General features: G+C 43.2%; 1 protein-coding gene and 1 long non-coding RNA gene across 9 annotated transcripts in view; one reads left to right on the forward strand and one right to left on the reverse strand.

Moving 5' to 3' along the window:
• VPS13C (vacuolar protein sorting 13 homolog C) overlaps positions 1-1,409 on the reverse strand; it is an 88,034-nt gene extending 86,625 nt beyond the window's left edge. For all 6 annotated transcript variants that reach the window (XM_064668342.1, XM_064668344.1, XM_064668343.1 and 3 more), the window contains exon 1: positions 1,288-1,409. In XM_064668342.1, coding sequence (XP_064524412.1) covers positions 1,288-1,387 — 100 coding nt within the window. In that variant the 5' untranslated portion in view covers positions 1,388-1,409. The remainder of the gene's footprint in view (positions 1-1,287) is intronic.
• Positions 1,330-24,683, forward strand: LOC135420668 (uncharacterized). Of its 3 annotated transcripts, XR_010433665.1 has the most exons (5): positions 1,330-1,416; positions 3,426-3,509; positions 10,135-10,275; positions 20,289-20,517; positions 22,203-24,683. It is a non-coding gene; the product is annotated as an uncharacterized LOC135420668 (long non-coding RNA). The 3 variants fall into 3 exon arrangements; XR_010433663.1 differs by lacking the exon at positions 22,203-24,683 and having other exon boundaries at positions 20,289-21,900; XR_010433664.1 differs by lacking the exons at positions 1,330-1,416; positions 22,203-24,683 and adding an exon at positions 1,875-2,240 and having other exon boundaries at positions 20,289-21,900.
• Positions 24,684-25,665: the final 982 nt, after the last annotated feature.

Genomic DNA, 25,665 nt, shown 5'->3' on the forward strand with positions numbered 1-25,665 from the left:
TGTGGAATTTGTAACAGTCACTAAACACTGATAATAGACAAATTTTCAGGTGGAAGAGATGACAAAAATATCACCAACTTAGATGTCTGCATGTTTCCACTCTATTAAATACACCCACAATAATAAAGAGTTGTTCTTACTATCCACATAGTCGTGAATGATCGCTACAGTTCTATCATTGTAGGGCAGACTTGGAAAATTGTACCTTGTTTTTCATGATTTTACATACCAGAAAAAGCATGAATCACAGAGCCACAAAAACACATGCCTGTTTACACAAACACATTAACTTTTCCTGACGTAGGCAACATAATTGGATTTCCATAGGAAACACAGGCACAGAATTATACCCGTGGAGAGCACATGTAATATACCTCTTAGTGCTTAAATGCTAGATTCCTTAGAGCTATAATCCATTTTAAATATAGGTATTAATATTGCACAAATGTTAAAACACTTGCAATACATGGTAAGAGCGTAAATAAGGTCACGAGAAAAGCCTCATCCCTTGCGCACGGGAGGCGCCTGAGCCAAGCCAGCTCCTCCAGGCAGCACTTGGGCTGGTTTTTACATGGCTACAGAGTAGCGAGCTGAAATGCTCGATACAGTCACTGGAACAGCCGCTCCCGTTCCTGCGCTGTCCCGGTGCTCCACACGCGGTATTTGCACAGACGCGGCCCCCGAGCCCCCCACGGGCTGCACCGACCCCCGGGCGCGGAGCGGAGCGCCCACGGCCCCGGCAGCACCCTCGTGCTTCCACCCAGCACGGCGGGAAAGAGAAAACGGGGGGGTTATCGCTGTGCAAGGTTCCCTCCCTCAGAGCTCCGGGGCCGAGCGCCCCACAGCCCGACCGAGGCGGGGGGCAGAGTCCGCGGGCTCACAGCGACCGCCCGCCCCTCACGGGGGAACAAACAAACACCGACCGCCCCTCACGGGGGAACAAACACCGACTGCCCCTCCGGGAGGGCCACGGACCCACCGCCCCTCACGGGGAAACAAACACCGACCGCCCCGCTGGGAGGGCCGCGGACCCACCGCCCCTCACAGGAGAACAACACACCGACTGCCCCTCACGGGGTAACACGCACCGAGCGCCCCTCTGGGAGGGGCACGGACCCACACACCGCCCGTCCCTCACCACGGCCCGCGGCCCCGCACCTCGCCCTCTCCTCACAGGGGGCCGCAAACCCACCGCCCGCCCCTCGGAGCGGACGGCGGCCCCGCGGCCCGCGAACCCCTCACGGGGGAACCGCGGCCATCGAGACGCGGCGGGAAGGGGCTCCTTACCGCCCCATATGCCCAGCTTGAGCTGGGACTTGTTCAGGTTCTCCACATAGTCGCCCAGGAAGCGGTTCAGCAGATCCGCCACCACCGACTCCAGGACCATGGCGGAGGCGGCCCCTCAGCCGGCGGGAGGTGAGCGGAGCGCGGGGAGGGGGCGGCGGGCGCGGCGTGACCCAGCGCGGCGCGCCCCCCGCAGTCAGGTGACGGGGCGGGGCGGGCCCAGCGCCTGCCGGGCTGGCGGGGCGGGGGAGCCGGAGCGCTGCCGGTGCCGGGGAGCCGGAGCTCTGCTGGTGCCGGTGCCGGGCACGGACGGAGCCGCGGGCCCGGGCTGGGCTGTGGCGGCGGGGCGGGCAGGGCCGGGCGGCGGCGAGAGGCGCCCCCTTGCGGCGCAGGGCCGGCGCCGTCACAGCCGCGGCGAATCCTCCGCGTGAGGGAGGAGCGGCCGCGGCCCCGTCCCGGCCCCGTCCCGGCCCTGTCCCCGGCTCCGTCCCGACCCTGTCCCCGGCCCCGTCCCGGCCCCGTCCCGGCCCTGTCCCCGCACCGCGCTCGGCTCCGCGCCCGCGGCCACCGTCCTGTGTCACCGACACCGTCCTGTGTCACCGACACCGTCCTGCCCCGTTCCCGGCCCTCACCCGCGGGCACCGTCCTGTCCCCGGCTCCTCGGCAGCCCTGGGCTGTAGCCGGGCCACCTCACCCCCCAGGCCCCCTCAGGTACCGCCTGTGCGGGGCCGATGCAGGGTGAACCCTCTGTTCCCCTGGGATTGACGGGACGTGGCTTGTGACTACGGCTCCTAAAAAAAAAAAATATTTCTTGTTTTAAAACTATTAATTAGCTATTAAAACTGCTAATCTAGCAGTTCAGGTGACACACAAACTCACAGAGGAAGGGAACGCAAGTGAGAAAAAAATCACAAACCCCAGCTTTCTGAGAGTTAATAGCACTTTAGACAAAACAGGTAAGAGCTACTCTGTGTCATGAACCTGCAGGTCAACCCTGGAACAAGGTTTTAAATCTCAGGGAACTTAAACTGGTTCTGTAAAGTCATTCTGAACTCCTAGGCACAGCACTTTGTAGCTCAAAATGGCACATTCTATCTAAAAATGTGTTCCAGAGAAAGGAAATCAATTATTAGTGATAGGATTCAACCTCAAAGGTATAAGAAAATACATCAAGACCACATGAATATGATCAGGGTAAGACATATACTGGTTTAAACAGTGCACAAATATACTGTGGAGCTTGGTGCAAGAGGATGTTACAGAACCACAAATACTTGAGGGAAAGAATGTAAATAAGCTGACAATGGACAGGTCCACCAGCGACTGTTCTCTGGTTCTGTCACAGCCTGTATGTCAGACTTACAAGCTCCCTCTTGCTACGGTTGAGCTCTGCACAGAGCTGTGCTAGGATCTCCTTTGACTTTATAGTGATCACCTCACCCAAATAATGATGTGTCGAATGCATTTTTGGCTTGTTACACTGTATGTGATAAACCACAGAGTCCAGTCCAAGCAGCACAAGAGGATTTATCACCTTTTCTCCCACTGTAAGAGACAAATGGCACACCTGGACCCCATTACTATAACATATGTACATGCCTGCCTTTCCTGCAAGCAGTTTTTAACACCAAAGATTCAAGGGATAAGTCAGACCCTTATGCCACAAAGGCCAAAGTTCAGGCCTGCAGCAGCTGTTAAACACAATGGTCTGGGTCAGATTTGACTGGGGAAGGTGACAGTGCTGGAGGAGCAGCACAGAAATGCTCGGGAGGTTCAGCAGTGAAAGGTCTCTCCTTGTGCTCTTCCATAAGCAGACCCAGTAACTGCCATGATGGATCAGTGCACACTGGAAGCCTTTTTCTCCCATGTACTGTGGCAGTTCTTGCACAAGGACTGTTAAATACCTTATTAATAGTTGCAGTATTGCCCCAACATACCTGAGCATAAAAGTTCTTCACCAATCAATTGATTTCTGCGTATTCTAATATTTGAAGTAGAGGACAGAGTTTTAATAAAATATTACTGGATTCTCATTTTGTGTCTATTTAGCTTCAGATAAGCTAATTGCTCTTTAGGTAAACTATAGAAACCACATAAATTCCATTTTATATTCAATTTATTTGTTTCCTTGTTTTGTGCAGTGTTGGCTGTTCAAAGCTATTCCCATCCTAAGGAAGTGACAAGTCAGGAAATTGTGAATACAGCTCCTGCTGCCCTTCTATTAGGTAATAAATTTTCATTTGTGATTTTTTTTAAGTGAAATTTTGAAAGACTTATCTTCTGTATATACAAAGCCCAGCTGAATCACTACAGTTTGAGCAAAAGTACTGGCTGACCAGTGGCAGTTCATGCTCTTAGTGCATGTAAGTTTGAGAACAACCATGCATATCAGTGGTATTACATTTTCTCTGTAACAATTATACAATACAGCCAGGATGATATATCCATTTTCTACTTCCCTTTTCATGATGATCATAATTTCTGCACAGCTAAAAAAACAGAGAAAGGTTAATCACAACTATAAAGGGTGTTGAAAACCACAAGAAAATAGCTTGTGTGTGGTTAAATAATATCCTGATTGACTAAAGTGTTTACCTGAAGAACTTAAAGAACTCTGTGAATTTTTAAAATTGTCTTAAAATTTGAGGAACTGGTCTCAAGTTGTGCCAGGGGAGGGTTAGGTGGGATATTAAGAAAAATTTCTTCACCAAAGGGTTATCAAGCATTGGAAGAGGCTGCCCAGGGGAGTGGCAGGGTCCCCATCCCTGCAGGCACTCAAAAGACCTGTAGATGTGGCTCTTGGGACATGGTTTAGTGGTGGCCTGGGCAGGGTGAAAGGTTGGACTCCATGATCTTAAAGGTCCTTTCCAACCTAAATGATTCTATCCTTTCCTAGCAAACACAGGGGATCAAAAATTGCTCCTGGAGTAATGGGATTCAACCTGGAAAAGAACCCCAGCTAGCCACATTTGTGTCAGATACCCTGTTTCAGTAAATCCTACATAGATTTCAGAAAACAAAAGGAGAATGGAATGGAATTAAGAGTGGAAAACCTGTGAATGTGGCAGCTTTAATATATATTACTTGAAAATAAAGATACATATTTTTGCACCTCTGTTACCAGATAACCCTTTGTTAGTCTGCCTGAGCCTTCCTTGCTCCTTAAAAATGACATTAATGCTCTGTCTGTTGGCAGATACCATTCCTTGTGTGTTCTCAATGAAAAAGATAAACAGTCCAAAATGGAGTGGGGGAGGGAAACCACCCCAAAAACCCCTCATACACAGATACATGACGTAGGAGTTCTGTATCCAGGAGAACAGACACAGACAAACAGAAATATTGGTGTTTGCTTACGTTTCATTGAATACACAGATAAGGTTCATTCTCCCTAGGGAAAAACCCCTGCATTCTACTCATTTTTTCTAAATACCAGCATTGAATCGACATGACTGGTTTGATAAATTTGAATAGAATCCTTAGTTTTACTCAGCTGAAAGTCATCAAAAACTTGTTCTGGTTGATGTGTGGAGGCTCCTTGTATATTATTGTAGCACTTGGTTAAACAAGAGGATTTGATGATTCCATCACTGGATACTAATTTACTAAATAGAAATTATAGGTACAACACTATAACACTGTGGGTTTGCTATTTATGTGGCAAGATTTGATCACACCTCTTAGGGGAAACCTCTACCAAAAATTGAAACCTAAAAAAAGACAGGAAATCTGCACTGGAAGTATCAGTTAAAGCTTCAGTTGCATGACCAGAATTACAGACTGCAGCAGCAAACACTTGTTTAGTGTTGCCTGTTGCACCATCTTACATGCAGAAATAAATCCCAGTCACAGCAGTTCTAGTGCCAGCCTGGGCTGGGGACATGGACTGGTGGCTCAATAGCCAAGCTTTCTTCTCCTGTTTGACTGTTTTAATGTTATAAACTCTCCAGCCAGCTGAGTGTTGGCAAGGGAACAGATGGCAAGTTTTACCAGTGTGCCTCCCTAAACAGAAGGGGGAAATCAGCCAGGTAATGTTGCATCAACTCTCATCACCAAGTCTACAGAGGGGAGAGGACTTTGGGATGAGTTTGGACAACTTCTGAAAACCTCCAAACTCTGGTTGTGCCACAGGCTCTCTGAGCAGCCAGTGCCTTATTGACTCTGATTATGGGGGGTGTTTTATTGTCTCCAGCTATCGAGGATTTCCCTTCCTGCAACTTTTCATTGCTACAGTCTTGGAGGTAACTATATATTTAAGGCACATATTTTTGGACCTGACAGATGGAAGAGATCAATATGCATGATATTGCCTTTCCTAAAGCAAAGTTTAGTATTTGCAGAAATAACAGTATTTGATATGGGGTTTAATCTTATTTACCTTTTGATTTAAAAATTTTATAGTAACTTCATTTTTCACTGTTTTTAAGCTTGTTTCTAAGTAATATATAGGAGATTTCAGTGCTGAATGCACTTGTAGAAAATAAGCAAAACCAAAAGGAGTTTAAGCAGTTATGTCAAATACTCAAATAAACTCCCACATTACATTGCTAGAAGAATAGTTAAAATAACTGCTATTACTTAGAAAACTGCTAAGTAACAATAATTCTCAGAAAGTTTTGCAACACTGTTATATTAGCAGTAAAACCAACAGATTAAGATATATTAAGATGTCTGACAGACATAAAAAATGCCAACACACAGCAATCTGCTTTCCCTTTTCCCTGCTGACAGCTGGAGAGCCTCAGCTCCCAGAGGAGAAGTGACATCTGCAAAAAGCTCTGACACTCTTTCACTGTGTGTCCTCTCTCTGATTTAACAATAAAGCATAAAAGACTTGCCATGCACAAATATGTAAGAACTAAATGATGTGCAAATGGAAGCCTGTCTTCTTCATCAAAATAACCTCAATCATCTGCAGAAACCCCAGTTTTGTTTCTCAGGGGAATTTTAAGCCAAATATGTTGTCTAAATCCTGACACAATGATTACATTTTTCCCCTATAAAAATGCCACATCTGTTTCTAAATAAATAAATAAATAAATGTGCAACCTTTCCCATTATCCTCTAACCTTGCATGAAATTATCCCCTCTGGCTACTATGAACAATTTCTCAGAGAAATCTACATGGAAAAAAAAAAACAAACCCACACAAATTCCCACTGACTGTTCTTTGTTAAAAGCCTAGACCCAAAGCTTTTTATAGCTTTCATGTGATTAGAAAAAACAAGGACAGCACAGTGTAGATACCACATGGTGAGAAATAATGCTGTATCCATGGATGAGGGTAACTCCATAGACAATGGGACTATGCCAGGTGGTTTTCAAGGGAGTACTGCACCTTATCTGCACCTAAGAGATTTATTAATTAGAATCTGCATTTCTGCATGAAATCTCTGTGCCAGGAGGCTTAGTCTGTCTTATCAGGATGGATCACATCCATCTCATACCAGCTGAGATTTGGAATATAAATTACATTGCTCTATTTTGTCCTCAGTAAAAGAATCTTCAAAAAACATCTCAGTTCTATCATAAGTAGAATCTAACTCGATTTTTCACGAGGGCTTTATTTGACAGTGTTTCTGAGAATCACAGCTTTCTGATTCAGTGATGTGCTGTGAAGATGAAAGAGCCACTAACTATGTAAGAAAATTAGTTGAAATAAAAATGTGCTTATTTTAATGAGTACATTGCCTTTAATTGGGGAAGGAATCAATAACTGTCTAGTCTGGAGCAAAGACATGTGATTTTAAATTACAAGTGTAATTTCATTCACTGGATAAGAATTGGAACTTAGTAATTGTGAAAGCACTCACAAACATCTATTAATCCAAAGCCAAGCCATTTCACTTCCTAAAAATTTCAGTTCTTTGCACTTGGACATTGGAACAGTCCTCCAGCAAAACCCACTGAGACATAAATGATAGAACTGTTAGAGATACGTTTTCTGAGGGGCTTTTCTGGAAAAGTGATGACTGATATTGAAGAAATGGGATGCTGAAAGGCAGCACAATCACTTATTTATTGCCAGCCACAGTTTGATTTGGAAATAGTTAAGAACAGCAGGAGGTTGCACAGTTACTGTTTACTAACAGATGGAGTGAATTCCCAGATGTGGAGGTCAGTCTTTAGCACAGTAAGGAAAAATTCCAAATGTCCTACTTACTGTGAGCTTAAAAAAAAAAAAAGGAGTTTCTTCCTTCTCATGGCAATCCCTCATACTCCAGACCTCACTGAACTACACAGTGCTGCCTGTAGTTAAAATAATAACCAAAAAAGGAACAGGAAGTGCAAAATGTCACAGGAAACACTCTGAAAAAAAAGATCTCTGAATAAAGGTGGGCTACCTGCTTCAAGGATAAATGGTAAACAGCAGGTATTATTCCAAAGAGCTGTTGTCTTCAGGTGTCTCCTCTAGGCCATGCTTCTCTCTCCTGGCAATGTATGTACATTGCAGAACAAAACCACCACCAGGTGGGACTCTTTGGTCTCCTCTGTAAGTCTAAAATTATAAACTCGGTTACAAAGTTGACTGTGTGTTAAAAATTACTCCCAGCACTTCATGAGAAACAGTATTCTTGTCAGCAATTTTTTGGCTCAAACCTCTTGGTGCTTATCAAAAAGCATAAGAGGAAAAAAACCCCAACCATTAATTGGAATTGTGAGAAGGGGAGAAACCAAACACAATGTATAAACTTTTATACCTTCCCATTGTCCAAATAAACAAACAAAGCCGAAAAAAGCCCATTTCTTGTATGGTCCTGAATTGTCAGTGGCAGCTGAGCTTTGCAGCATTTGCAACACTTCACAAAACAGCTTTTAGGACACATGAAATTGTCTGTAGTATAATGTCTGGAGAGGTAATGAGAAATTAGCCTTTCCTATAAAGTAGGACTGTTTATATCTGGATGGCATGAACTTGATAGCCACGGTCACAATATTATCAGAGGTAGAAGTACAATAGGGAAACACCTAAAATAATATTCAAGGGACCTCAATTTGTCATAAACTATACCACAGTCTGAAATGATTGCCTTGTGTGGCTCTGCTCCTTCCACTGGAAACCCCACATTTGCTTTCTGTGCGTATTTCATCACATGTAATGGAGGAAAACGTCCAAATTTGGAAATTCTGGCTTTTTCTTAATTTGTTGCACAGTATGAATTACACTTATCACACAGAAATGTATGTGCAGTGTATAGTTAACGGGAGTCACAGGCTTCTGGGGCAAAGTGCTTGCTATTAACTCAGAACTAAAAGAGAGTAGTCCCACCATGAGGATCTACTGTTTCACTCTACTCTGACCATTGGCTTAGATGTATCAATAATGATATATCAGTATTTATAAATCAATATTGTTTTATAAAGTCAGAAGCAGACTCCAGAAGAACTAGAAGTAGACACTAAGTAAAAAAAAAATTGTTATTGCCAGTAGAAACGAATTGAATTATTTACATTTTGAACTTCGTTCTAAAAGGCTCTTCAAAAATCAACATGACAACAGAAAATAAGTGATTGCTACGGTTCTTTGTTAGCAATAATCCAATTACCTTCACAAAAAAGCCTTGGAGATGAATGCAATACTGAACTGCTCTTCCTTCCACACCCACCATTGTAATTAGATTTGTAACAGTTGGTTTCCCTCTGTCCCAGGCTGCAAGGACCCACCTTTCCCCGAGGGAGAGTTTTTCTCCTTGCACACAGGAGTGTGCTGACATCACCTCTGTACAGTTTGGAGAGGTGAGAAGGCTGCTGGATTTGCTAAAGGAAGGCTTTTCCCACAGGAATGGAGCAGGAAAAGAGCCCCGATTCCTAAGCAGTGAACATTACAGTCACCCTAAGGGAAGAGCTGGTATTAAACACTAGGAGCAACAGCAAAAAGTCAGATGTGATAATACAGTTCACAGTCAGACTGCTGGGTGGTTAAAGAGGTTACTGGAGGATTTTGCTTTTCCACACACAATTCAATTCAGCAAAGCTGTTTGTAATACAATATATTGATTGTATCCCTTTTTGTAATGATGCAAAGAACTTCTTTAATCCTATTATTTTATTATGTTCACTAATCAAATAGAAATTGAAACTGAGGTACCTGTTTGTTAGAAGTTCCCAAAAAATCTCAAAAATGTAGTCTGTTATGACTTGTTCCTGAAAATAATCTTAGCCTAGCCATTATGACAGGCTTAAAAAAAGACTGTTTCATTGAAAGCTTGTCTGTTCTTGAAGGCAGAGGGGATTTATAGACATATCAAGAAGATTCTGCATTTGATATTTTTCAGTGTATAAAGGGGCACAATTTCACCCAAATGTCTTCAAAAATCTGCAAGCAGAAGCCAACACCAAAAAATAAAAAAAAAAACAACCCAAAGTGTTAGTTGCACAAGTTACACAACATAATAAATTCTCAGGTCATTCTGCATGAAAAGGGGAGGGATATGACCTGATGGCCCATATTTCTATGTGTTGATCTGGTTCTAAAGGGCAAGAAAGGACAGGCCAGCAAGAGGGAAAGAGTGGGGTGGGGAAAAAAAGGAAAAAGAAGAGAGAGATTTCCATGCAAGGAAAAGGAAGGTTTCCCTACCTGTTGTTCCTGGTGCTTGAACCTTTGGCAGTAAAAGCAAGACAGAGTTAGAAGCCTGCAGAAAATGCCAACCTCAATCTAGATTGTAGCAGCTTGTTACATCAGCCACTTCAACAAGTTGGGACACAGGTGCAACACAGGAGGAATCCTAAAATAAATTATAACACTATTAGTACCAATGGTGTATTTGACAGGTTTATTTTTGTGTTTCTTCTATTATGGCAAATTCATGCTTTTTAATGCTAATGTGTTCTTTTTTTCTTTACCCTTAGCACTGAAGCTGACCCAGGGTTCCTCTTGCACACTGCTGGAGTTCTTCAAGAGATACAAAATGCACAGTTCAAAGCTGAACCTGTGAGTGTCCCCAGAGGGTCACCATTCTCCAGACCCTGCAAGGCCATATTCAAGAGCAGGTAAGCTGCTACTTTTGGAGACACATCTTTCCACACACCTCAGCAAGAGTGCCAAGACAGCCTGAGGGTTCCTGTAACCTCTCATTACAGAAGAATATTTTTATACTCCCACTTAATTGTTGAAACTATTCACGTGAGAACAAACTTTCAAGTACTGTTTTTCAACTTTATCTAATTCCAGAGTTCATCATATTTCAGTTGAAGGTAAGTACACTTGCCATTCCAACTTTATTGTTTTCTGTGTTTGATCTGGGTGTTCATTATACCAGGATTCTCACACAAGAAGTATGTACACAGCTGAGTGTGAGTAGCAAGTTATCAGTTATTCCACAAGCAAGGCACTTGAAGGTTAAGTCACAACATATATTTCAATATTGTACTTGAACTCAAATACTCCATATCTACCCTTTAATTCTGCATTTTGTAGTTCTTCTCAACTGATAGATACTGAGCAGCTCAAGCCTGATTTTAAGAGCAAAGTCTGCCTCAACTTTCACTCTTATATTTGGCCTTCCCCTTTTCTCTAAAACTTGGTATTCCTTGGCTTTTTCTAACACTCAGATACTTAAGTTGTATCTGAGTTGTAGCCTTTTTCCCACAGGTAGTGCAACACTCCAGCACTGCCACCACCCAGAGAGAAGAATCATGAGAATGTTTATACTGCTTGAGTGAAACCCTGACTTCATTCCCCTTGGAAACCTTAACAGTGATAGTTCATAACATTGTTGTACATGTCGAGTTTGACACTCAGATTGTGCTAAACCCCTGGTTTTCAGGGCTGTAATACAACTGTGCCAGATCAGAAAGCTGTGTTACTGTGTCCTGGTCACCTTTCCAGCAGAGGGACTCCTTGTTTGTCACAGCTCTCCTGTGCCACTTCCTTCTCCTCATTCTTCATTATGGTGTGAGTAAAATGCTTTCCATCAAAACAGAGAGAAGAATCAAGTTCTTTGGCAATGTCCAATTCAGGCTGAGTTTTGACAGTTCTAGCTGTATTCTAGGCTTCCCAACCTCTTAGGTAGAGAGGGAATTGTCCCCACAGCCTCTTCCATGCTGCTTGGGAAGCAGGAAGGGCAACCTGGCCTAGACTGTGTGTTAACTACTTGTAGAAAATATTGGGAAACACAAACCCTTCATTTGCAGCATCTTCCACAATCCTAAACACCAGCATTCAATATTAAAGCTGTTCACAGACTTAGCCTGGTTCCAGAAGCTTGCCTTTCCCAGGAAACATTACCCTCTGAACAGTCAGCATATGTGACTTGGGAAGGCTGAAGCTTCTGGATACCAATTGCATTTTAAGTTGCTGTACATATTGTAAGCTGTCCCTTATCAGGAGGAAGCCATTTAATAATACCTAATAAAAATAATAGCATAGCAACTACCTTTTACATGTCATTGGGTTTTTGAGGTGAAAGGTTGTACTTGACAGATGAGAAAGAAATTAAGAGCCTCTGCTTACCATGCTTCTGCATCTGCATTTTTGACAGCAGTGAGCCACATGTGCTTTTTGTCTGCTGTTACTGTAACAGAGGCACTCTGTTAAATAACAGACCTGTCCATGAATTAGGCACTCACATGCTGTGCTGCAGGAGTCTGTACAAATCAGATTATCTGAATGACAAATCTCTTGGTTTATGCATTTTAAGAATTCAAAGTGGCAATCCTGAAGTACAGACACACATCAGATGTGTTACCTTACACATTACACCAAATCCTAGTCACATAACTGGCTTCCCTGCGTGGGCACAGGGATCCATCTGAATTCCACTGCCAGATCAGAAACCTCTCATTTCAAACCTTTCTTTATTTTTATCTCAGTTTTAAAATCCTTTAAAATACCAAACTAAATGTTTTCAATCCAGCTGAAACCTCTAAACAGCAACCTCCAGCACATCTTGGAGCCTGCCTGTCCATGCTGCCCTTATTCAACTTACTCACCTTTATATAATCCTAAATTCTGCCCTGGTTAGATACCCAGTTGTTTTGTGCCAACATTGAACACTTCTCCTGCAGACAGGCTGTGTCATTTCAATTTTTATTTTCTTCCTCTAAAATGCACAGGATAAGATCTACGTGGAATTAAAATTAGATACTCACTTGTTTCAAAAGCATATTCCCCATTAACTGAGAAGCAATTAGTAAGAATGGAGCAGCCAGTGCTCACTTTAACATCAAGGACTGCCAAACATGGAAGATATCTCCTGATCCTCTGGAAGAAGCTGAGTCAGCATGGGGATGCAGAGTGATTTCTGCCCTGTGGGGCCTGTGAATCTCAGAGTTAGTTGCTGTGGGAAAATTCCACGGGGTAAAACTGGGAGCTTTTTATGTACAAAATATGGAGCCAGTGAGCTGAATGTAGCTTTGCTGAGCTGAATTTTGATGGCACAATTTTGATGTGCTTCTGAAACTTGTCACCAGCACAAAAGGAGCCCGCCTCCAGTCTCTAACAGAGTTCAGGAAGATACTTCCACTACTCTAAAATTCATATGAACACCTGCATACACTTCTGACATTAAAATGGTCAAATCTGAAGGCAATGCTACTTCTTTTGAGATCAAGAAAAATATTTGAAGTCAGTGGAATAATACTGATTGCCATGACACAGCAACTTGGCCCATAAGCACATCGAATGTTATCGGCTTTGACAACACACAGTTTTGAGAAAAGCCATTTTAAATTATAACACTCTCCAAGGCAGAGCTGTCCAGAAGTAAACAAAGCTGTTCCTTGACACTCAAGAATTTAAGGCAGCAGACACTGAAGTGTCCTGCCACCCAGATCCTTGAACTCTGCCTGGCATTTGTCAACGTGGGCATGGTCTGACAGAATTAACATCACCCCATTTCTGATCTCATTACAACGAGACAATCTGCAGGATCAGATGCACTTCTTGCCCAATGCCCTCAGTCAGCTGCTTTTACCACTGAGGTAAAAGTTATGCAGGAAGGAAAACACTGAGCAGATGGGTGTGTTTACACAGCAGTTAAACTGTGTGTGCAGAAGCACCACTTACAATATTTCTGGGAAGCAGTGTAGTCAGGAAAGGATAAAAGCATATTAGAATTAATAATGACATCAGGCAGGTCAATCATATATGAGTTTTTCAGGCTGTGATTGGAATTTTTTTCCCAATTTTTGTCTTCCATAGCCAATGCCAAGAAGCTGCATAAAAATTTCTTGACTTACAAAGTATTTTGAAAAGCTGTAGTTTTTACTGAATATGTGAAAACCACTAAGAATATGTAACCATAGAACATTAGACCAAGATTTAAATAGATCAAACTCCAAAATACAACCCAGTTATGTAAGTAAAGACAAGAGATGGCAACTTAGAAAGACACATTTACAAAATTTTAGATTTTTCTGTTTATGAAAGAAAATGAGTGTTCAGATTACTCAGAAACTGGAAAACATCAGTGAACACAGAAGAGTTATCTTGAAAAATACATTTGGCACATAAGTTATTATATGCTCTCAGATGAACTGAAAAAAAAAAAAAGAAGAATGTTTCCAGTTCCCTAACCTAAAATAGATAGATGGGCCCTTTCTGAGACTTTGCAGCACAGAGTGATGAAGACCAGCTCTGAACAGGACTTAAGTTTTAAGATTTCCCACTTCAGTCACTTTGTGACTGGATCACAAAGATTGTGCACAATTGACTTGACTGTCAGCCAGTGCACCAGATCAGACACTCCTGGTTTGTAGGGACAGCCCACAATTAGCTGAAAAGCAAACCTCAGCTCATAATGCTGCTGTTTAAATGGAGACCCAAAAGGAGTGATCTGGAAGTTGGCCATATTGCCCCACAGTCCTAAGGCTGGCCCACAAATGAACATTGCTGCAAACCCTTGGCAAGCTTTGTGCTCCTGTAGAGGCAAGGAATAACTAAGGAGGGGAAACAATGGCTCTACAAATGCACTGAAATGTTCAGGAAGCAGGAAATGGCAAAGGGCCTGTTTAGGTCTTTGTGGTTCCTTAAGAACAGCTGAAGAGGCTTTATCCTCCCTTCCAGGCAATCCTGGCACTGGCAATCCCAGGGGGCTGAAGTCCTGTTCCAGAGAGGCCTTTACCAGAAGGAAACAACCCCTCTACCAACCACCTGATGCCAAATTAACAAACAGCAATCCTTCTCTGCTGGGCACACACATGGATTACACACTGCAGAACTTTATGACTTCATAAACTACTGAACTAAGTCAATATATTGGTAACACACCATCTAATCTCAACTGTCATTTTGGTTTGATTATAATGTTGTTCATGTTAAGTTTACAGCAGTTGAGCCCATGTGATGTGCCTCTGTGATGCTAATATTTACCTTTATCATTTAAAATAATAAAATATGAAAAAGCACACAGAACTAGATTGTACCTTCATATTTAACAGCCCCTTGCAAGTCTCTCATGCAATACAAGTCAGGACTTGTAAAAACAAAGGCCATGATGAGAATAGGTCACCCCTTGTCAAAAAAGATGTATTAAAATGTATCCACTAACGTGATCAGAGGACAGGTGAGCATATTTTACAGGAGAACAGTAGAAGAGCTTGGCTAGCAAACTGAAGGATATTAGGATACAGGTTAGTTCTTACAGCTCCTTTTTTGGGGAAGTTAATTCCAAAACCAGAGCTTATACTCATCTCTATTTTTGTAATTTAGATGTTACTATTTTGGAGGATATTAGTTCATCTTAAAAGAAACCAAACCACAAGACTTAGCAATTTTTATAACATAAAACTAGAGTTTGAAATATTGGGCATAGTCTCTTCTTACATACTCATCAATCCTTAACAAGTTTGTGATATCCTGTGGTTGCCTCTCCTACACTGTGAGCTCAGATTTGCCCCTAAATTGCGGCCCTTAACCATGAAAACTTCCTGTTCTCTGCTCCATGAGGAATGCTGGATGTGCACTTTCCTGGAAGATACCTATAAATAACACCTTTTCTAATGCAAACAGAAACCCTCCAGTACCAAGGTGAGGGTTTTTTAGGTCCTGATAAATAGGGCTCTCTCAATATTAGACAACTGAGAGAATTAATTCTTCTCTTCACTAATGATGCTCCAAAGTGGTTCCTGTGCAGTCTTACCCAATCCAAGCTCTGGGTTCTTGGCTGGACAAAATAAGGAAGATCAAAGTTTCAGACAGAGGAAAGATTGTTGAGATGGGGAACATCACTTCCTGCAAAGGCATAAATCCCTGAGTTAAAAACAGGGAATCAAGGATGGCAACTCAGCAGCTCTGAGGGTGAGCCTGTACCAGGGAATAGGGGAGGCACATGGTCATCCCCCTGCTCCTGTCAGGGCCCTGCAGCTCTCCTTGGCCTGGGAACGAGTTGCTCTCAGCTATGTGCAGAAGGCAACAAACACCTGCTCTGTCCCTTGAGGGTGTGGATGCCCTGCTTGCCCTACAAATTACTGATATCCACCTCAAAGGCACAAACTACTGACATCCAGCTCCAGTGACAAGAAGCGTCCAGCAACCTAATAACCAGCTTCATGAGTGTGCACTCAGTTGCCAAAAATGACAGAGAAGAATGAGGGCACCTCCAGCATTCCAAAGCTCCCAGCATGGCCAGGCTGCCTGACAAGAAGTCTTTCCCCAAATGATGGTTCCTACTCCACATCCAAGCAAGGGAAAACCCTGTTGGTGCTTTGTTCCATGCAGACAGATTGCCTCCAGATGGGAAAAGCAAGATCTCTTCACTTGTAGCAAATGTTGAGGGGTAAAAAAACAAAACAAAACCTACAAAACCAAAACAAACCACAAAGCAAACATCTGATCACCATTCCCATCTACCTCTGTCTGAGTATCAAGCTTTGGGGCCTCCCAGTTCATCAGGGCCACTGCCAGGAAGGTCCCCCATCCTCAGAGCACATGGAAGCACAGCCCAGGAATCCCACTGGTGCTCAACAGCCACAAGGTCAGACTGAGAGCTGCTGGTTTTGAAGCATTTTACAACTTTTCAAAGAGGAGCATTCTGATTTTCTTGCTTTGCATGCAAAGCTCCTTAATTTACCTGTGTGACTGTGGAAAGTTTGTTGCATTTATCCACAAGCCAAAAGGAAGTAGGGATTAATCCTGAATGTCAGACAGAGTCTGAATCCCCACCTAAACCAACACAAACTAACTGCCCTATAATCTCTCAGTAAATTAGTTTTGCCTTTTTGTGGCAGGAGGAAATGCCAGTAAGCTTAGAAACAGGAAGCCAAAAATAGGGCCACAACACAAATATATCATTTGTTTAACGTAGTAAGGAGTAAGATTAAAGAAATACTGGCAGCCATAAGGTGATCATTTTTCCTTCACTTTCTTCCACAATTTAGATTTGAGAAATCCTTAATTAATGAATGTTATCTGCAGACATTCATTGCTAACCAACAGTGTTCATCAGGTTTTCTCTAAGTGACTACCTGGGCTGCCTCCCACCATCCCCTGCACAACCATTTCCCTCTCTCAAGATCCTTCAGAAATAACTAGGGAAACTTCTGCTCCAGGAAAGTTCTGGATGCTTCCTGCAGTGGTAGCAATCCTGGTACAGTTAATGTTATTTTTTTAAAATTGCTTTTTTCAAAACATAGCTTTCAGAAAACACACAGTAAAAAGACAAATTCTATTCACCTGGGATATTTTATCCTCAAAACCAATAAACTGGTTCTGCTGCTTGAGAAACTGCTGCTATTGTTTGTTTTCTTACCTTGACCAGTGCAGCTACAGTCCCTCCCAAATCTCCAGTGCTTTACCTCTTCTCCTTTACTCTCTTCCCTCTTCTGTCTTCTCAGAGCCCAGCTCTGGGGGCTGTTTTCCTGCTGACTCCTTGGCCAGCAGGGCTGCTCCCCCCCAGCCACCACCGTCCTTACCCACCCTGCAGAGGCTGCCATGTCCTGCCAGCTGCCCGAGGTGACCCCTCCCTCCTCCAGGCCTCCACTCCTCCTTCTGATCCCTCCATTGAGCTCTGGCAGGAGGATCAATGAAAGCACAAAAAGTACCAGCCCCGTGCTGGGGCCAGAGCAGCCTCGATGGGCAAAGTCTGACTCCACTTGCATGCCTGAGCTAATCAGCCTTAATTGCTCTTTAGGGTTCATGCACACACAGCTTGATCAGAAACAAGACAAATTTTTAATTTACTCCCTAAGATACTGTCTGTGGTTAACATTCAGGCTGGGAAACATGAGACCAAACACTTGTAACTTGACAAAGTTACAGATATGACTGAAATCCAGCTCCAGTGACAAGAAGTGTCAAGCAACCTAAATAACCAGCTTTCTGAGCTCCAACTGTAATCAGCTTCCTACTGTTTGTGGTACCTCTGCATTACCTGTGCTTCTCTAGAGCCATTTTTCAAGAAAAGTTATAAAAATAGTCTGTTTTTGTAGGTTATTTTTACCCAGCTCTTTAGAGCATTATAGGTTCACTTGGTGAAAGGATGTTAAATTAGCTTCACAAATATTTAGTCAAGCTGCAGCAGAACTTTCCTCCTCTCTTTCTGGACAGAGCTAATAGCTGTGCCTCCTGGTTACTGTAGTTACACCTTACTGGAAAAGCATCCAGGCTCTTGGCCCTTTGGCTTTAAGACTTCCTTCCCAGAGCTCTGGGTCAACTAAAATGCTAACTAGAGCTGTTCAGAGAGTAAATCTGCTCTAGCCAGGCTATTTCACTGCCTTTGGGAAAGGTGGATTTGGCTTTTGATGGGTTTGAGGTGAAGTGTTTGCATTAGGTTTCTGGGGAATTTGAGTGGGAGTTTTTTGGAGCTGGTGCTTTGGTTATGGTGTGTTTGTTTTTTACAGAACACTATCTGAGAGTGCTGAAATAATAACTCTGCAAAGCCCATGTTTATTGTAGTATATTCACTGAAATGAAAGGTCACAGAGTTTATGTAGCGAGACATAGAGCTATCCCTTTTACTCCTGTGGTGTAAATTTTGTTAAATAAAACCCCATAAATTCTGCTAATAAAAACCAAATCAGAAGAGGTTTAAGCCCTGCATGTTGTTCCTCAAAGAGGCTTTCCCGCAAATACGGTGGGTTTTTTTAATTCTAGCAATGACCACTCAAAGGACAGTCATTAAGTTATGGTTTAGGTTGTACATATCAAGTTTCTCCTCTTGTTCAGGCTTGATTAATTGTTAAATTAGTGTGACAGAGAATGAGCTCCCTCCTCCAGGAGTGGTATTTCAGCCTTTGGGCAGTGTTTCGCTGCAGTGCAGTGCCAGCCCTGTGAGCCTGAAGATGTGCCAGGCTTGGAAATAAAAGGAACCTTGTTCTGCTTCAACCTCAGCCTTGTCCAGCATCATGCAGTGACACTTGGAGGTCTTTCAAGAATGTGTGTCACAGGCCCTGCTAGAGCAGATATGGAAAACTGTTTAACAACTCCACAGCTCTGGGCTGTAAGAAATCCAGTCCCATGCAGGCACATTCAGAAAGTTATCACTGAATAGTGAAAGGACATTGGAAAACATCTCTTTCTAAAGATACAGGTGAAATGTATGTTGTGGTCATTTTTTTCCACCAGTAAATTAAAGTGAAGAATATAATAGAAGAAGTCCTAAAGATGAAATTGGCTTTAGGAGAGCACCAAGGAAGGAGGGGAATGTAAGCAGTATCCAAGAGACACAACACACTTGCTAAGCTGTTTTAGTTACCCTGCTTCACTAAGCCTGCCTGACCACAGCTGTTCCTCCTTGTCACTCCAGAAGCTACAGGCAACCACTCCTAAATGGATCACAGGGGGCTGAAGACCCTCTTTGCTAAATTGCAGCCATAAGAGTCCAACTTCATGGCCAACACATCACCTGCTGCAGATATGTACCTGGAAATGACTGAGATAGGCAACTAAAATACTGATGGCTTAATACAGGAAAAAGTGATAAAATAGGTACAAAAACCTCTTCCATATCAGAAATAGCACAGAACTCCTCAGGCTGGAAAACACATCAGATAATAGAACAGACTTATAAAATAGTGGGTGACACAAAGACAGTGAATAGAGAACAACTGTTCAGTGTTTCTTCCAATGCAAGACCTGCAGATTATTAAATGACAATATCAGCAAGTTCAAAGGAAGGAGAGACACTTCTTTTCTCATAAGGCACAGCTCAAGTATGAAACACTTTGCTACAGGAGTGAATGTTTACATCAATTCCAAAACTCTGCAACAAATTCTTGGAGGAGAAACCTGTCAGTCCCTATTAAACACAGAGACAGGGGCTGCAGAGCAGAAAGCCCCAAAGCAGCCTCAGCTCTGCAGTCTGGGCTGTGCCACCTGAGCTGCTCCCACACTGCTCCTTTGCCAGCCCCTATTGCAATATCCTGCCTCAAGACAGCACTGCACTGGAGGAGCTTTGGGTTTCCCCAGCTCTGTGGCCATCCCTGTTTCCTGCTGTTTTCCTGCAGGGCCATAAAGCTGCCAGCAGCACCTGTGGGCCGTGCAGGGGGCAGTGCTGGGAGCAGAGCACGGCCCTACAGTGCCCTTGGGTTCCTTGCCTGTGGTTTGAGCCCACCACATCTAGGGGGACAGAGAGACAAGCTTCTCCCTGCTGCTGTTTATTTGCAGTAACTTGCTCAAACGTGGACTTTCCCCACTGAAACGTAACAGCATGAATATGCAAATAGTAAATCCCTGTCAAAAAGTAATTTAGCAAGAGCCAGGTCCCTTATCTGTGCTCCTCAGTCCCATTGTGACTTATCACAGTTGACATTTCAGCAGGGCTGTAGTGGCAGATCCCAATTTGAACATTCATGAGGGGAAGATGCAACAGCCCAGCTTTGATGTCAATAGAGTGTCAGTCTCTGTCGACTGAACTTAATTGCAGGAACTGCATTAATAGTCAACATAAGCCATCTGTTTAAACATGTGTGTTTTGAAAAGGACTGCCATGTACAATAAACATGCTCAACTGTAATGACTCACATATCTGTTTATGTGAAATGAGGATTCAACAATTTCCCTCACAAAAACACTACATTACAGGTTAAAAGCAGTTTTATATCAAGTTAATTTGTTTTTGTGGCAGGTCGACCGATCTGACAGCTTTGAGGCAGCCTGGCAAGTTTGTTCACCACAGAGCTGATGAACCACACTGGGCAACCTTCCCTCAGGAACCTGTTTGGTAACTCAGAGCTGCACCAAGGAAGAGCAGCAGCTCAGGGAATGAAGGGGCTGACAGCACATAGGTACAGTTGCAAAGTGTCCTTCAAAACATTTGTCCAGGGTGCACATGGAGAGCAGATACTGAATCCCAGGTGAGAGGCCACAGGTAATTCCAAAACAAACCAGGGGAGCCTGGGGGTACCAGCAGTCTGGATTTAGGCAATAGCTGTAACCACTGTGGGCTCAAGAATGGGGTAAACATTCATCTTGGTTATACATTCATCTGATCTTCAACCCCTGATCTTGCACAAGGGAGAGCTGTTACCCTCTCCTGTGCAGGCCAAAGCCACTTCAAGTGGCTGGCACACACCTGAGCAGTCATGTACCAACGAGGGGAAAGTCAGAAGTGTGTAACCTCCTGTGTTATCTGTCAGACTGAGGCAAAAAACAGGCTTTCCTTCCTTTGTTCTTCCTTAAAAGTAACAGCTAATACGCACTTACAAGAGAGAAACAACCTGCCATCAGCTATCACTGGTGCTGCCATTTCTGAGTAAGCTTTGTTACATCAATCACTGCAATGCACTGGTGCCTGGACTTACTCAGCAGCAGCATAAATTATGGATCTGCTTTCATCCACACTGAGCAGGGATGCAGAGTCTGGCCCTGTGCTTCCCTCTCACGTGTACAGGGGAGAATCCTGTTGCATTTATCAGCCATTAATATGCACAACATTTATTAGTGCCTGTAGAGAGAGGCTCAGGAACTGGAGGGGTAGTGGAGGAAGAGGGGAGAGGGAGGAAAAAAACCTCATATGGTCAAAGCACATCGTGAAGCAGCAGCTCCAGCACCTTTCCTCTCCTGGACAGTGAGCCTGACATCACCATGGCCTTGTCTTTTGGTTTTTCCTTTCCCCTAGAACCATTTTAAACTCATGGGAAATATAAGGAGGTCTCTTTTATACCCTAAACTTTTCTATTGTTCCCATGAGGTGTGATGCTTCATTAAATTAGGAGGTCAATAATTGTATTTTAAGACACTCTTTAATATTAGCAGTTTCTTCATTAAATGTTTTCTGCTTCATACACCTGAGCTAGTGCTGCTCAGTCAGTGGGTTTTGTTACTGTTTGTATTTCTGTGACATTGAAGTGAAGCTGGTGTAGAAGAAACCTCTAGAACTAAAGTTCTGTGTGATGTGCTGGATCATTCCTTTCCTTTGGCATCCTATTACCTCTCCTTCTTTTGTAGTTTACAGACATTCTGACAGCACAGGCCTGTGTTAGTTTAACCACAAATATACAGCTAACAAGATATATATATATTTATAGAGAGAGAGAGAGAGAGAGATGACATATGACAAGCACCTACCACTACTCAGTGTATAAGAGCACCACTAACAAGCCAAGTGTTGCCAGCTCTTCCCAAATCAGAGAATTATTACCACATTTTCAACATCAGTCAGTGTGAGACATGTAGGTGACAGTTCAGTAGCTTTGCAGAGCCCAAAACTTTCCTGTCATTAAATATGAATTAAACTGGAGTTGATCCCCAGTTTTCCTTGTGATGTATTCACTAGAATATGATCTTTTTCTTGTCAGCTGTTTTACCTTGTCTCACTATTTTACTTGGAGATGTTTCATGTTTTGTTTCAGGGTCCAACTCTCTCTCCAATAATACACCCAGATTTCTGTCGTTGCTGTTATTATACCCACATTTTTGGGGGGACAACTATGGCACATACTTGCTACTTTCACTTTTTCTTATTCCTCATAATCGGTACAAGATGAGAGATGAAAATAGGATCATTTTCAGGTTACTCACCTGGATTTATCCACTTAAGTCTAGATACAGAGATGTCAACTTGAGGTGACCGTGGTGATGGCTCTAGGCCTGGTGTGTTCCAGACCATGGTAAGTAAGACTTTTCTCTTCTGTTGTATCCTGGGCAAAAGCTCCTCTTCAGACTTCATTGTATCACGTGTGAAATAATATATGTTTATCTAGTAAATTGCTTTGTAAGGAGGGTTCAGGGTCACTCTTCAGAAACACATTAAACAACTCCTGTCTTCACTTCTGAACTGCTCTCAGTCAGGGCTGTGCATCTGCAATTACCTTAAGAAAGAAACTGAACTGAGAAAGTGCTGAAGAAAAGAAACCAAAAAGCCAAAAACCAAACTTTTCTGTTCTTGCATCTGACAGGCAAGAACCTGATTACAGAACCCTCAAATGAAACATAAAACATACTGACCTATTTAACAGGCTCCAGCTACAGAAGAGCTCAAAATTAAGACCTTTCTCTAAGTTGTTTCTTAAGGCCTTAGTGCAAATTAAATTCAATAACAAGAATCATGAACAGCACCATGGTTACAAGGAGAACTCTTCATTCTCTGCTATAATGGAATAAAGAAAATAAGGAAAAGAGATGAAAAAAAGGGATTTACACCCCTCAGCCTTTCAAAGGACAGTCAGTTTTGACTGCTTTATATTAAAAAAAAAATCCAACTCCTCATTCCATTCTTTTTATACATCAGCATTTTTATACTCTTTCTTGCTTTGGAACTGGTTATATTCTATTCAGACAGCACTAGTTTCTAAATGCAGATGAGACATGGCTTAATTATTTTTATATATCCCATGTTAACTATGGTATGTTTTCATCACATGCTGCAAATCTTTTCATCCTTTGACTCGACATCCTTTAGTCCTGCAGCCTGTGCAGTCGAAACTCTTGTCAGTGCAAGTGTAATGAGCAGAGAAAGGGATCCTGCCTGAATCCCACGGTGTGCACTGGTAAGTTATCAAAAGGCAGCCCTTCAGCCCTGCCAAATTATGTTCATCAGCTGACTTCAAGCAGGAGCTGCCAGCCTTGGAGCTGCTGGGGTTCAGAGGATCCAGCAGGAGCAATCCACCTCTTTTATCTGTGCAACTAAAACACAAAAGAAGCTGTAGCATCAAAGATGAGTGCTCAGGCTCTGGATCTGGGAACAGCTCAGAGCTCCTGAAGGCAGAGCCCAGGCAGACACGTGCCTATGGCAGGAGCAGCTCCCTGCTTGGGCAGCAAGTGGCTCAGGAGGGAAAAAACCAAACCAAAAGGAACCCCAAAGCACCAGACATTGGGTGCTGTGGCCCTGCCAGGGAGGGCTGCAGAGCCCAGGGGGAGCAGCTTCAGTACCAAAGGCTGTGGTACATCAGCCAGCCCTCAGATTTATTCAGGGTCTGCACGTGAGAACTCCTAATCCCAGAGATACACCATGGAAAACAGTCCATGGAGCAGTCTGCATGACCTGCTCAGTTCTGTGCAGGTCAGTGGGTCAGTGCTCTGTGCTGCCCAAAGCTCTGCTCCTGAGTGGGTTACAAGTGACATGAGTTCTAAACAGGGGAACTGTCAGAAACTACTCCTACAAATATGTTCCCTACTCAGCTTCAGTAGTTTGAATAATAAAACCTACTCAGTTCAGGTGCCAGAGGAATTGCTACTCATGTCCACCAGTTCAGCTGTCAGACTCATGAAACCATCCCAAGCCCAGCTGCAGATGCTCTGCACACCAGTTATCATTCAGTTAGTTTTCAGACACTGTTTTAAGCTTAGACACAGAAGCCCCAAATATTCCAATCCTTCTAGGAATGTATCTTTATGATCAGGGCCTTAGTTTCCTAAGAGATAAGCAAGAGTATTTGAGTATCTGGTAATAAATATACTACACTGTTCCTTTCTGGGGGCTCAGGGTGCTCCTGGTTTAAAACCTTTCTCACAATATTGAAGTTTTTCTTACCAGTAAATATGTAAGGTTTTTCAGGTTTTAAGTCTTGCTTAGTTTTCCAACACTTGCATTTTGTACTGATGACATTACACCTCACATGGGCATTACAAGTTTTTAGTGTGGCAGTCATGACATTCTTCTGAGATTCCCTTTCCATGGAGGATCAGACTACAGATATTTGTGGTACTTCTAAAAAAAAGCCAAAATGGGTGAGACATCCTATATACATTTCTGGTAATAGCAAAGCATATGAGCAAAGCACAGAAAAATCATCTCCTGTGTTTGGAAGGTGAAAGTGAATCAAAGGAAAAGGGAAGTGTGATCTGAGGAAGCAAAGATGGGGGAAATTCTACCCTTTGAAGATACTGAAAGTCAAGCTGACCATGGTCCTGAGCAGCTGGAGCTGCCCCTGCTTTGGGAAGAGGTCAGACAAGGTGATCTCTGGGTCCCTGCCAGCACCAACTATTCAGTGACTCTGAAGTGGACAAAAGTCACAGGCCAATGCCATAACAAGGACTGTTTTTCTTTAGGAGAAAGTAGTTCTTATCAAGAAAACGTGAAATGAGTCTTCAAAGAGTGTTTCTTTACAACACAAGCACTGAGTGGAAACATAAATAAGTGGAGCAGATGAGCTCCATGCTGGTAGCCCTAGTTCTGCATTTTGGTTTTCTACTTTATCAGGTTTTTTTCCAGTAACTTCCCTGGGAGTATGCTGCATTTTGACCTTTTAGAAGGTCCCACAGATTAAATCTCCCTTTGTTTCAGTTCATATTTGTGCAATTCTTGAGTATTCTGCTCCTGTGGGCCTCTCCACATTAAAACCTCGTCTTCTGCTGTGCCCACGTAGTAACTTCCAAGAGTGACAAGTCATTCCTGTCAGCTGGACATGTCAGTTGTCCCATAACTTCCACGCAGTCCCATTCCTGAAGCAACATTAAGTCATTCATTCCTAGCAGGATACCTTCACAGCAGATGGCTAAAGAAGGCCACGGGCACTTTTAGAACAAGACAAATATTCCAGCTGCTTCCCACACCTCCTGCTCTACATTTACTAGATGTGTCTGTTCCTTTCCAATAGATGCATTTAGGACAAGTCTTAGGAAACTCATATTGAATTAGATTTGTGCTTAAGCTTTATGCAGACTTGGACAATGTCCAGCTCTTCCCATGGGTTAAGAACAACTCTCCGTTTCATGAACTTTTCGTACAAACAATGGTTTTGTTTCCAATTCCTCTGGGTTGGGTCCATACCCCAGCAAAGCATCCTGCTATGAGACAGCTGGGTTAATAAGCAACAAGGCTGTAGAATCATTTTGTAACTTTTCTGAACAGAAGTCAGAAGTTTTATCTTAAAAATGCAAAATGATTTCTCAGGTGCACACCATCCTTTGTCAGGGGGACAGAGTTAAGTGGGGTTACAGAACCCCCCTTGGCAATGCCTGCACTCCCATCCCAGCCATCCTCCATCCCTGGTGGACAAACAAGGCAGGCAAACACCACTCAGTGCTTGACACAACTTTTCCTACCCATGAGAAATCACCTG

Source organism: Pseudopipra pipra, chromosome 12 (assembly GCF_036250125.1).
Source record: "Pseudopipra pipra isolate bDixPip1 chromosome 12, bDixPip1.hap1, whole genome shotgun sequence".
Lineage (NCBI taxonomy): Eukaryota > Metazoa > Chordata > Aves > Passeriformes > Pipridae > Pseudopipra > Pseudopipra pipra.